The sequence below is a fragment of the Equus asinus genome, chromosome 4 (genome assembly GCF_041296235.1).
Source record: "Equus asinus isolate D_3611 breed Donkey chromosome 4, EquAss-T2T_v2, whole genome shotgun sequence".
NCBI lineage: Eukaryota > Metazoa > Chordata > Mammalia > Perissodactyla > Equidae > Equus > Equus asinus.
In genome coordinates, this window is record NC_091793.1 from 137,663,285 (window position 1) to 137,677,452 (window position 14,168).

At 40.0% G+C, this 14,168-nt stretch overlaps 1 protein-coding gene across 7 annotated transcripts in view; it reads right to left on the bottom strand.

The window, feature by feature from the left end:
- The window catches only part of ICA1L (islet cell autoantigen 1 like), a 63,120-nt gene extending 50,828 nt beyond the window's left edge, over window positions 1-12,292 (bottom strand). The window contains exons 1-3 of one of the 7 annotated variants that reach the window (XM_070508416.1): window positions 11,255-11,387; window positions 10,857-10,980; window positions 2,862-3,052 (exon numbers count right to left, since the gene is read on the bottom strand). Coding sequence is in view for 3 of the 7 variants with exons in the window: in XM_044768422.2 (XP_044624357.1) it covers window positions 11,255-11,379 (125 nt within the window). In the remaining 4 variants the exon portion in view is untranslated. Of the gene's footprint in view, window positions 1-2,861; window positions 3,053-10,856; window positions 10,981-11,254; window positions 11,758-12,138 lie in introns of those variants that run through there. The other 6 variants (XM_014830150.3, XM_014830151.3, XM_014830153.3 and 3 more) reach the window with 6 other exon arrangements.
- Between the last annotated feature and the right edge of the window lie 1,876 nt (window positions 12,293-14,168).

Sequence of the window (14,168 nt, forward strand, 5' to 3'; positions counted from 1 at the left end):
AGATGGGGGAACAGCCAGTCAGTGGAGCAGTCAGAACACACACATTTATCACTTAAGTTCATTGTCTTCTATGGGCGCGTTTTGTGGTGCAAGAAAACAATTACAATAGTTACACCAAAGATCACTGACCACAGATCACCATAACAAATATAATGAAAAAGTTTGAAATATTGCGAGAATTACCAAAATATGACAGAGACAAGAAGTGAAAAAATGCTGTTAGCAAAATGGCGCTGAAAGACTTGCTTGACTCAGGGTTGCCACAAACATTCAATTTGTAAAAAATGCAGTATCTGTGAAGCATGATAAAGCAAAGCGCAGTAACGAGGTGCGCCTGTACTTTATTTACTATTACTGCGCAACACTAGCACTCCCTTATTCAAAGGTTATTCATTCATGTATCATTAAATATATATTAAGTACTTACACTTCTATATAGCGATTTTACTTATCTGAAACCTACTAAAACAATGGTAGAGGATTAAACTGAAAAAAGTGATCTAGCAACTCATAAGTATAGAGAGAATAAATATAGCAACAAGAGCAGGTGAGAAACTTCAATAAATTTTGGACGGCAACAGAAAAAGTAGTACCCTAAGCAACTAACAGGAATGCTAATGAGAAGTGAGTCAAGCACTCCGCAGAATGTCTGAAAGACTCAGCATCTGGAAGTAGAAGGAGAATTCACTGAAGTCTGTACACAGATGGCCGGACTCTGAAACCCCTCCTTAATCTGTGTCACTCAACGGGAGTTGAGAAATTGAACTGGGAAAGCTCTGGACTGGGCACACCAACACAACAGAGGTCTTGGTCTCAAAACAAAATGACTCAGCGAAAGTCTATCGACTGAATCACTGAATGACAAGCTCTTTTCCTCTTCCTTGCTCACTATGGCAAAGCATTCTCTCTCTCACACACACACACACACACACACACCTCTCCACTCTTCAGAAAAGACTGGAATATTCTTTTCTCTGGAAAAAATTAAAAGCTCCAGAAAAAAGGAATATGTCATTTGGACATTCTAAAAGGATGGATCTTTGCCTACTCACCCTAGAGTAAAACTCACAAGTGACAAGCTCACTCATACATACAAAGCTTCCAATTAACTTTGTTATAGTCTTACTCTTAAAAACAAATGCAGAGCCAAAGATTACCTCATACCTGAGGAAAGTCTTCTGACCTAACCCAACAAATAGAGAAAAGAAAGCAGCTGAGAGGAAACAAAGACAACACAGGGAGGAAAACCAAACCAAACGTAACCCTCCAACAACATCCTCAGGGAGAAAGATGCTTCTTCCATGAAAGAAAGAACAGACTATCACTCAGAAAGAAATAACAAAAGAGTAAGAAAGAACCTTGGGGGAAAAAATAGGATACACAAAATTTTTAAAAATTTAATAGAAGGGTTGAAAAATAAATACTTCAGAAAGTAGAAACATTAAAAAAGTAAGAAAATTAGAGACAGTCCAAGAAGTCCAATATTTGACTAAAGAGTACTCTAAAGATTGCCTAAGGGAGGAAATAATTGAAGACATTTTCCTATAACTGAAGGACACAGATTCTCCATACAAAAAGAGATGTATTCCAAAATGCATCATTGTGAACTTTCAGGAAACCAGGGATAAAAATGTCCTGAAAGTTTGAAGAGAGAAAAAGCAGATCACATACAAAGCACTGGGAGTCAGAAGAAGAGCAGACTGCTCAAAAGCAGCAGAGCAAGATGGAAGACCAAGTCCGGTCCAGAAGAGCAACGGAGGGCAGGCCCCCGATGACAGCTGCACAGAGCACGCAGCTCACACTCAAGCAGGAGGACGAAGGGCTCTGGAAAGGAGATTTCTAGGAAACATAACTGATAGGTTTGAACATGTTAGTCATAGCCATGTTGCAGAAACATTAGAGCAACTTGGGAAAAAGAAATCAATGGTAGTCAGAAAATTGGGTAAATAAAAAAACAAAACCATTATTAACTCCAATAAAAAATGAAGGGAAAGGATATTCAAAAAAGGAGGCATGGTTATAGGGCACTACTGACTAAGTTGTTTCAATACTTAATAGCCCCCAGTTGTGTAAACACTTACTTGATTCAATAAAAATCGTAACACAGCTATACTGGGGGAGAACAAGTGGGGACAGTGGTGGTGAAGGATAGCTAGTCCTCATCTACCACGTGGAAAGTAAGTAGATAATGCCTTCAACTAATAAATCAAAAAGCAGCATATAAACATGTGATTTAGAAGTACGGTGGGAAATCCCAGAGGAAACAGAAGGGTTGAAGGTAGGTGCTACTGGAGATTGGAACTGGGGCAGGAATGGGAGGACTGCTTTTACACATTATAATCATTTAATGTTTGACTTTTAAAGGTCACGTATGTGTACAACTTTAATAAAATAACAATTATGTTGAAAAATAAACCTGAATGTGAACCTTACTAATTAAAACAGAATGGTACCAGCACCAAAACAGATGGAGCAGTGGAACAAATGAAACAGAAAAACAAATCCACAGGGGCCGGCATGGTGGTTAAGTTTGCATGTTCCACTTTGGCGCCTAGCATTTGCCAGTTTGGATCCCAAGTGCAGACCCATGCACTGCTCATCGAGCCACACTGACGCAGGTGTCCCATATATAAAGCAGAGGAAGATGGGCACAGATGTTAGCTCAGCAACAATGTTCCTTAGCAAAAAGAGGAGGACTGATGGCGGATGTTAGCTCAGGGCTAATCTTCCTTAAAAAAAAAAAAATCCACAAAGAGACCAAAAAGTATAAAAGAATTTAGTATATGATCAACATATTAATTTCCTGTGGCTGCTGTAACAAATTCCCACAAACTTGGTGGCCCAAAACAACAGAAATTTACCCTCTCACAGCTCTGGGGCCGGACACCCGACATCAGGCGTTGGCAGGGCTGCCCTCTGGGGGCTCGAGGGGAGAACATCCCTGCCCTCTTCTGCTCCTGGCTGCGGGCAGCCCTCGGCGAGTGGCAGCTCCTGTCTCTGCCTCGTCTTCACTGGCTTCTCCTCTGAGTGTTTCATCTCCCTCTGCCTCTCTCTAAAATAAGGACACTTTGATGGCATTTAGGACCCTCCCAGGTAGTCCAGAATAATCTCATCTCAAGATTCTTAGCTCAATTACATTGGCAAAAACTTTACCATATGAAGTAACATGCACAGACTGCAGGAGTTAGGATCTGTTCTCTTTGGGGTCACATTCAGTCCACTACAATCAACGCGGCATTTCAAATCACTGAGAAAGGGATATATTATTCAGTAAATATTGTTGGGACAATTAACCACCTATTTGAAAAAAGTGTTTGATTCTTAGATGGTTCAAAATTTAAATGTTAAAACCTTATAACAATACCATGTGAAAATACATGTGGGAGTTTTATAAACTTGGGGTCAGAAACCTTTCTAACATGATATCAGGCACAGAAATCATGTAGGACATCATAAAAAATTTAAATTTATATTTTAAAAAACGGGGCACAAACAAAATTTGAAAAGAAATAACTGGGTAAGGAAAGATATGAAGAAGAAAAAGTTAATATTTTTAAATTAAAGAACTCATAACTCAAGAGTGAAAAGACAAACTCACAAATTGAAAAACAAGGGCAAAACAAGAATAGGCAATTCACAAAAGAACTTCAGAAGTCCAGTGAATACTGTACACAAAAATGTTATTTAATCTCTTTTGTAACTAGAGAAACACAAATGAAAGAAAAATATGTTCATCTGTCAGGTGAGCAATGATCAAAAAGGTTAACAGCTTCTGGGAAAAAAAAGAGAATGAGTGCACGTTTGCATAATTCTTCTCCCTGACCAAAATATGACAAAAATCAGAGAAGGAAACTCCTGTGCAAGATGGCCACATCTCATGGGACTGATGCACTCACGACACAATGAATAAAGGTCAGACCAGTGAAGTCTGCATCACAGTTAAAGAGGATGGCCACATCTGACATGCTTCTCCTCTAATCTCTCGCTGATTGGGTCTGGGAAAAGTGGGTCCTGAAGGACAATACACATAATCAATCAGTAACTTGAAAACATGGGTCCTTCAAGGCACAGCAACCAGACGTATGCAAGAAGTAGACAGCATTCTACTTGGTGCCTATCTCCCTATCACAGGGTAGCAAAGAATACTACTGAAGAAGGGATCATGATGTGTAAGGTGGGGAATGCTTCTTTTCAACTCCTCTGGTTTCCATGAGGAGGCATTTTCCATAAATATCCCCAGCCTCTCGCCCCTTCTCCCTTAAGTGTGAAACCTGACTGGTGAGTTTACCGTTGGTTCACACTTCTTTGCTGGGTAGACCTAATTTATCAAAAGTCTTAAAATTAGGAAATTTGGTTTCTTTTTTAACCTCTTATCCATGACTTGTAACTTAATCAGTGTGAGGCAAAAGTCTTAGGTAAGCGTGTCTATTATGAAGACCCAAACTTTCCTTCGGGTGGGCTGGTCCAGGTCTGGACTGGGGCACGAAGAATAAGAACGCTGACAGCATATATACATCCTCCAATAGCTCTCTCAGTGGTCAGGTTGATGTTTTTCTCTGTCTGCCTAGCTCCTCTGACTACGTTTGAATCGGTTCCAAACTCAGGAGGGAACACAAAGGTGAGAGGTATTATGTATTGGGCTCCCTAAAACCTATGGTAGCCTTGACATTTTTTATTTTCCCTGCCGAGAGGCAAGGCATGGCTGTAGAGAAACAGAAACAGCAAGCTGGTAGTCAGCCTTGCACAGCACACTAAGTAGACTAATCAGAGACATACCAGCATTGACTTGTCTCTGGAACCAACGATTAACACACACCATGGGAAACTGCTTAGAGAGAACATATGAGAACTGCCACGCAGCAGTCAGATAAAGAAGAGAGCTCACAACCATGTATCCAGTCTTCTATCTCAGCCTCTACGGCAGTTATTCTAAAGGCCGATGGGAGGGGGCTAGGAAGACTCCACGTAGGCCATTCTCCGGCAAAGAGTAGGCCAGACTAGAATCGCCCCTTTTAACAATAAAGAACATGCAAAATAAACGACATGAAAAAGTGGCACTGCAAGAAAAGAAGGAGGAACCACAATGTGAAAAGGAGAAAAAACACACACATTTGAAGAATTGCTCCATAAAATAGAAGCTTAAAGAAAAGCTTCTCTGCATGCAGATAAATAGAACATAACTCCATAAAACAGATTTTAAAAAGAGCTGAAGAAAGTAAAAGATATAAGAAAAAAGAAGAGGGAAAAACCCAGAGAATTTGAAACCACATTAGAAACAACTCAAGTAGAACAGATACTTCAGAAAACCAAGTTAGTAACATGGATGACAAGCCTGGGAAAATCACTCAGAATGAAGGGTACAGGATAAAGGTGGTTAGATTCAAACAAAGTGGTTGGGTAGAAGAAAGATGATAGATAGATTTGGAAGATAAACAATTGAGATCTAACATAAACAACACTCTTGGACAGAGAGAGACATATGGAACAGCCAAAATATTCAAGGATATAAAGCTGAAAATTGAAAGGGCTCATCATGTTCCAGGAAAAATGAACAGAGAACGATCAAGACCAAGACATACTATGAAATGTTGCTGAATTTTAAGGATAAAGAAAGAATTCCATTAGCATCTAGACAGAAGAAACAGGGCCACCTGCAAATTAACTAATTTATGCTGGCCTCCGACATCTTCTCAGCAATGTTAGATAACGGATAAAAGTGAGTACTGTGTACAGTGCTGAGGGAAAAAGAACATGACATGGAATTTTCTGGAATATAATTTTAATGGATATATCACATTCCATTGTATGGATATAGTATAATTAATTTAACTGGTCTATTATTGATGAATATTTAGGTTATTTCCAGAATGTTATTATTTCCCACCATGCTGCAATGAATAAACATATATATATATTATTTAAAATACATGAAGTATACCTATGAGATAAATTCCTGGAAGTATGATGGCTGAATCAAAGGATATATGCATTTAAAAATTTTTTCATTTTGCTAAATTATCCCCCATAGAGATTGTACCAATTTTTATGCCCACCAATAATGTAGGAAAGGACTTATTCACCACAATTCACTAACACATTGTGTTATTAAATTTTCTGATCTTTGCCAGCCTTATAGATAAAAAAATCATTTTTCAGTAAAGTAATAATTTGCAATTATATTACCATATTTCATCAAATTGAAGATATCATCATTTGAAAGGTGACCATCATTATATGTACTTCTATATAAGAAAAAGAACTACAGGGGCCGGCCTGGTAGCATAGTGATTAAGTTTGGGTGCTCCACTTTGATAGCCTGGGGTTCACAGTTTTGGATCCTAGGTGTGGACCTACACACCACTCATTAAACCACGCTATGCTGGTGTCCCATATACAAAATAGAGGAAGACTGGCACAGATGTTAGCTCAGGGCCAATCTTCCTCAAGCAGAAAGGGGGAAGATTGGCAACAGATACTAGCTCAGGGCCAATCTGCCGCACAAAAAAAGAAAAAGAGCTACAAACTAAACTATGCTTTCAAATAACCAATTGTCAGATACATAAAAAGTTCAGATTTCAAAAATGATGTCAGAGATGTGAAAATATGAACAAGTGCTTCTTAGGATCAATGAAATATGTCATTTAGTAAGGCTGAGTGTCTATAAAGGTTTTTTAGATATGCAAGAATCAGGAATACACAGCCCACAAATCCCTCCTAAAACAAACAAAACAAAAATTATTTGAAGCCACAATCCATATGACTAAAATATATTTAAAATCAAGAATTTATAAAATCAAGAAATTATGAAAAGGATTAACAATGAGCACTTAATTCAGTTAAATCTAACTAATTACAACAAACAAAACAGAATTGACTTGTTTTAACTGTTAAAATAATTGGTACATAATGTAAAAATAAGAAAAATTTGATGAAAACCACCTGGGACAAAAAATTCCAGAATGTGTCATTAAAACTTTAGTAAGAAGAAAAGTATGATATATTCTTCATCCTTCATGATAAAAAGGCATTTAATGAAATTTAACATCCATTCTTGATATTTTAAAAAGAAATCTTTCAATAAAACAGATAGGGGCCGGCCTGGTGACGCAGTGGTTAAGTGTGCACGTTCTGCTTCAGCGGCCCAGGGTTCCCTGGTTCGGATCCAGGGTGCGGACATGGCACCACTTGACAAGCCATGCTGTGGCAGGCGTCCCACATTTAAGTAGAGGAAGATGGGCACAGATGTTAGTTCAGGGCCAGTCCTCCTCAGCAAAAAGAGGAGGATTGGCAACAGTTAGCTCAGGGCTAATCTTCCTCAAAAAATAAAAAAGAAAACAGCTATATGGCTTCTACCTTAATGGGAGGCGCACAGACACACAAATGCCACCATAATGCTTAATGGTAAAACACCAAGAGCATTCCCATTAAAGCAAGGAACAACACCAAGGAAGTCCACCATTATTCTATTATTTAGCATTGTTCTAGAACTGCTAAGTGACACAGTGGGACTAAAAAAAGAAATGAGGGAGTAATATCAAAATGCAGGAGGCTAAAGTATCATTTTACACATGATGTGATAGCATACTTGGAACACATAAGACAAGTCACTGAGAAATTATTAGAAGAAGCAATAAGGTCTTTTAAGAAGGTAGCTGGTTATAAAATTAATATACAAAATCGAGCAGTTTTCCTATTGATTTCCAAAAAATAAACAGAAAATATAATGCAAGAAAAAATTCATCCCAATTAAAATTCCTAGGAATAAATTCCACATCAAGTAACTAACAAGAAGAAAACTAAAACACTACTAAAATAGAAAACTTCAAAAAGAAAAGCCATGCCCTGTTCTTGGATAGGAAGAGTGAACAAAGTAAAGCAGTCATTGTCTCTAATCAATGCATTCAGTGGAATCTAAATCCCTACCAAGACACTGTTTGCAGCTCTGCTAAAAAAGACAGACTGAGTCTGAAACTCGTTGGGAAAACAAATCTAAGAATAACCGGGAAAAAATCTAGAAAGTAAGAGTAATGAGAGATTTTTAAGCAATACTAATTAAATCCATATTGTACTGATCTTCCATTCCCACTTTAGAAAGTTGCAAGAGAACACTCCCATTCTAACGATGAGAATAAGCTGGAGAACCCACAAAATTATGCGTTTTCTTAAAGCCCATCAGAGAGCTGAGGGTGCAAAAACCTACTGAACAGAAATCCAGAAGGTGACTAGCCCTACCTAGGACTCAACAGCCCCAGCTGCTTTCCACTTTGGCAGAACAGCAGGAAGAGGAGTGAGCTGCTCAACAAAACAACGGAGGCCAAAAGACAAGGGACCTACATCTCTGAGTCTTTTTTTTTTAAAGATGCACCTGAGCTAACAACTGTTGCCAATCTTCCTCTTTTTTTTTCCCTTCTTCTTCTCCCCAAAACCCTCCAGTGCACTGTTGTATATTCTAGTTGTGAGTGCCTCTAGTTGTGGCATGTGGGACACCGCCTCAGCGTGGCCTGATGAGCAGTGCCATGTCCGTGCCTGGGATCCGAACCGGCAAAACGCTGGGCTGCTGAAACTGAGTGGGTGAACTTAACCACTTGGCCACGGAGCCAGGCCCCATCTTTGAGTCTTGAAAAAAAGTTAGCTAAGAATTCTATATCCAATAAAAATATCCTTCAAAAATGAAAACAAAATAAAATTTCACAGTTAAAAGCTGAAAGAATTTTTCCCAAGCAGGTCTAGACATTCATTCTTTAGGGTGAAGGGAAATGATAACAGATGGAAACTCAGTTCTATAGGAAGCAAGAGAGAAATCCAAAAGGGTAAATATATTGATAAATACAAAGGAATTTTTAAAAATTATATATTCACATGCATCTTTAAATTTCACTAAAAGATTGGTTCTCTAAATTAAAAATAATAAAAATATAGAGCATATGCAGAAGTAAAATACATGACAACAGTACAAAGATGAGAGGACGGTAAGTGAAGCATAAATTATAACATTCTTACATTGTCCATGAAGTACTAGAATGTATTTGAAAATAGGCTGTGATAAATTCAAGATGCATATTGTAATCTCCAGCACAACCAATAAAAAGATAACACAAAGAGGCAAAACTAAAAAGTCATGAGAGGAGGAAAAAATAGAATATTTTTTTAAAAACTTAATTCACCCAAAAGAAGGCAGGAAAGAGGACCAAAGAGTAAGTGGGAAAATAGAAAAAGGACACCAATATGCTAATACAAACCCAGAAAAAATTACAAAAATATAAATGGACTATATAACATCATTAAAAGGCAGAAACTGAAAGACTGGATAAACAAGTGCAACCCAATCATATGTAGTTTATAAGAAACACACTTCAAACATAAATACACACGTGAGTTAAAAGGAAAAGAACAGAAAAAGATCTAAGGCAAACAGTAAGCTTATATGAATGTCAGACAAAACAGGTTTCCAAGCAAAAAGGATATTCAGAGATAAGATGGACATTTCATAATAATAAAAGGTTCAATTTATCAATAAGACATACCAATCCTAAATGTGTATGTGACTAACAACAAAGCCAACAAAGCCACCAAACAAAAAAAAAATGACAGAACTAAAGGGAGAAATAGACAAATCTACAATCATAATTAGAGATTTAATACTCCTTCCAGAGCAACCGACAGGATAAGGAGACAGAAAAAGTGAGGATGTAAAATGCTTCACAACCAACTTGACCTAATTGACACTTATAGAGTACTCCACTCACCACCAGCCAAGTACACATTTTCCCCCAAAGGTAATTGGAACATTCACCCAGATAGACCATAGGCTGGGCAGAAAAAACAACACAAGCAAAAAACAATAAATTTAAAGGTCTTGAAATAATAAAGGGTGTGTTCTCTCACAACATCACAAATTTATAAATCAATAGCAACAGAAATTTCCAAATATTTGGAAATAAAATAACACATCTCAATAAATAATGAATCAGCAAAATCTTAAAATAATTTTCACTAAATGATAAAACAAAGAAAAAGACACAAAAAGAAATTTTAAAAATCTAAAAACTGTTATTTGCAAACAAGTCAACAGTGGCAAAACAGTACTACTACTAATGATAACAATGATAATAACGGGTTACATAGAGGGCGACTAACTTTTAACAGTGAATATTGGACCCAAGCAGAAGTTCGAAACGTTTACCTTCAGAAAAAAGGAAAAACCTAAGGGATGAATGAAAAACAGACAAAATGGAAAGAAGGAATAAAGATATTATTAAACAACAAAAGCCAGTTCACTTGGGGAAATTTTCCCAGTTACAGGCATCTTTAAAAGTCACACACCCCATCTGTTAACAAATATAAAAAGAATAAAATTTTAAAGAAGGCACAGTGAGTACTGAAAAAGGTAAACTATAAAAGCAAAAATTTTACATATAGGCTGTATCACAGAATGAATTTACAAGGTTGGACAGCATAGTAGATCAAAACAATATACTAGGTTTTATGTATGATATTTAATATTTTGATATTTGGTCCCAGTTCAGTCACTGGTATAGTTTTTCTTTATTAATAAATATTTCTAATAAAAATATAGCTTCCCAGATTTTTCATCAGTCTCATGTTTGCATTTTTTGCACTTGGACGGGCTGATTTCTGAACACCCATATAACTCTAAAATTATAATTTTTGTCTGGCAATTATAACCACTAGCAATTAGAACAATGTCTTGCACACAACTGTTTTAATGGCTAGAGGTACATCATTTTACACGATTGAATAAACACAGAAATTTCAAGGAATACTGGGTAGGTTAGGCACAGACAACAAATATAAAAAGGTTACAAACTTTGGTCATATAAAAAATATATACATACCGTTAGATGTTTATTTGGCCAAAAAACGTATCATGAATTCTTACTAAAGGAGGAGGCACCTGTGGCTACTCCATAAATATTGATGTGAAGATGATTAAAGGAATATCGCCTTACAGTGCGTTGCCTGTGTCAGAATCAAATTAACCAACACTCAAAATACTTAGAGAAAACCCAAAACCACGGATAAACGTTATCTTCCCAACAAGCTATGTGACAGTGACCCATAGTTTATAACAGCTTCTATGCTCTGTGCATCAAGATCATCTATTACATGGACAACAGTCCCACCCCCTCTACCGGCAAACCCACGGCATGGCGGGTTGGTTGCTAGGACGGATTTTTCCCCTCTCCATCTTTCCCAGAGCATCAGGTATCTGACAGTGACATCATTTGGGCACCTGACCAGATGATCCGCGTTTCCACAAGCCGGATCCGTGCGTGGGGCTGGGTTCAAGGCCTCAGGGTTTGTACTTGGAACCCCTCGGGAGCTCGTGCCTTCCGCAGTTCGCCTTAAACCGCACATTTACTTAGGTTTTGCTTTTACCAATCGCTGGCCACTTAGTTTCGAAAGACATTCCCATGACAAAATAATGACATAAAAATGAGCACGACATAAAAAGAGGTCAGCAGGAAAGCACCTAAAGGCTGTGAGCATCTGCCTCTAACGGAAGCGCCCGCCGCCTTCGAAGGAAAGCCCCGCAGCCAGCCTCGGGCCGCCGCGCACGTTGGCCCCGGGGGGCGTGGGTGGGGCGCCCTCGGCGCCGAGAGCGCCCGGCCGCGCCAAAGCCACCGCTGCCCGTTCCGCCCGCAGACAGGCAGGGGCTCGGCCCAGCACCTCCTCCACGAGGCGGCCGGCCGGGCCACGAGACGCCGCCTGCGCGCGTGCAGCGCCTCCCGCCGCGCCTCCGCCTGCGCCTGCGCCTCCGCCTCGGGGCGTCGCCATGGGAACCGCGGGCTCGGCCTCGGGCGGGAGGGCCAGAGGGCGCGGCCGCCGCCAGGGAGGGAGGGCCGGCGCCGCAGACGCTCACCGCGCCCCCGGGCCGCCGCGCCGCTGCTCCGCCGCCTGGGTCGCGCTCGGCCGCGCAGAGGGCCGTCTGCCACCGCCGCCCGCGAGCCCGCGCCCCGCCGCCCCGGTGCGGGGAGTGTCGGCTCCGGGGGCGGGGGCGGGGGTTGAAACCCGGCGCCTGGCACCTGGGCCCGGCCGCCGCGCTCACTCCCCGCAGGCTCCAGCCTGCCCCCGGGGGCGGCCTCTCTGTCCCACCTTTCCCGGGCGCCTCCGTACCTCATCAAGGGAAAGGAAGACACCACGGCGGTCCGCACACCGGTGTAAGGAACCGAGTTGAGACCTCCGGGGCGTGGGCAAGTGGGAAGGATGCTCCGCTTCCTTCTCTGAGCCCCGCGCCCGTGGCCCGGGTCCTCCCGCCTCCTCCGAGCCCCTGCACCTGCCGGGCCCTCGGGGCCACCCCTGCGAAGCTGCTAGAGGCTTCTGAGCCCCGGTCATTCCTGAGTCCTCGGGGGCTTCTCCTGCCAGTGCCGGCACGCGGTGAATGCTCGCGCGCTGTGGTTAACTCTTACTGTAAAGGTTTAAAGAGGATCAAGTTAACAACTGTTAAAAACTCACCTCAGAGGCACATGCACATAGGATAATTTGTTGTCATAAATGAGCCTTCGAGAGTCAGAGGTAAAATTTGAACCTAAAAACCTCAAGGAAAAAATAGAAGGCAAAAGAAAAACTATATTTCTGGTGGAAGATAAATTCAAATTGCTTTCTTTTTAAAGGTGATTCAAAAATATTATCAGCTTTCCTAAAACTTTACTAAATACGAATTAAAACTGTGACATATAGGCTAGAACGGAAAAAAGCTTACACCTGAGGTGATAACTAAAGGCTGTAAGATCATAAAAGACACAAAGATGGGGTGAGATTCTAGATTATAAACAAAATTCTTACCTTGAAAACCTGAAAAAAGTAGTTTTAGAATAGGAAAAAGGGTAGCCTATTTATACTACAGAGATAAGTTGGACTGAAAATATTAAGACGTCTTTGACCAGGGAGTCTTACCCTGAGATATATGGGCTTTTGAGGAATGGATGAATACCTAAGATAATATGCAAAATTTTGGTATGGTGGTTTTTTTGTTTGTTTGTTAGGAAAGAATGCACAGCTTTCCTCAGATTCTCAAGGTCCAGATCCTTAAAAGGGCAAGAATTAGCATTTGGCAAGTCTGATGATTGCTGTACTTGCTCACATCTTTCCTGACTCACTCATGCTCAGTTTGGCGTCCCCACTAACGGCATGCCTCTACTCTCCCTCAACTCTACTGTACCGTAATCATTTGCCTGCTTGTCTTCCCCAGTAGATGCTGAGCTCCTCCGGAGTGAAAACCTTATGCATTTCCATAGTCTTCTCTCTTAGCACAGTCCCTAATACATACTAGATTCTGAAGGTTTGTTCAATCAATAAATGAATAGAAGCAAAGATAGCTAATTGATGACTGAAGGATACAGTATAAACTATCTAACAAGAACTGAACACCTTTCTCCCCAGAGAATAACTCATTCTAATATGGTAAGCAAAATGACTTTCAAAATGTTACCACGCACCATCGTAAGTTTCTTGGGATATTTTACAAAATGCTTGGTCAACATTTAACTCAAGAGGATATTAGATTAATAGCTTCTTCAACTCAACCTGAAGCAGAGAAAGGCCCTCCAAGGAACACACCAGTAAGTCAGAGTAGTGACTCTGCACCAGGCCTATGGGTTTTGTTCACTTAATTGGGGAAAATTACCAAAAGATACACAGTGTCTCCACCATAAAATGTAGCATTTACACATAATCACTTTTTCTTCACAGGTCACTTAGAAAAGCGTGCAAGTCGGGGCACAGTATCGGAATGGTTTCAGCAAACGAGGTAGCGATACCGACATTCCTCCTGGGCAGGAATCGGGTCTGCTTTACTCATGCTATTCAATGTTTGTGGAATAAATTAATAATCTTCCTTTAGCTGTAGGACTGATAAGGAAATATTTAAATGGCTTGTACTAGTCCCTTAACAAATGAGGCAGCTGCAGTAGTTAAAATTTAGTGTTTCATAAAAAACCTCGTTTAGAAAATGAAAGGATTTAACACCATTAAAATGCTTTTATATGGGAAGATTTAATTTCACTTAAAAGTACAAACACTTATAGAACTGTTATTTAATTTCCTATCAACATATTAAGATTTTTCCTAGTATAAAGTGTTTTCCTCCGTGGTAGGATTCTACAAGCTAACTAGAAAAGAAGACCATTAGATGACTTGGAATGTGG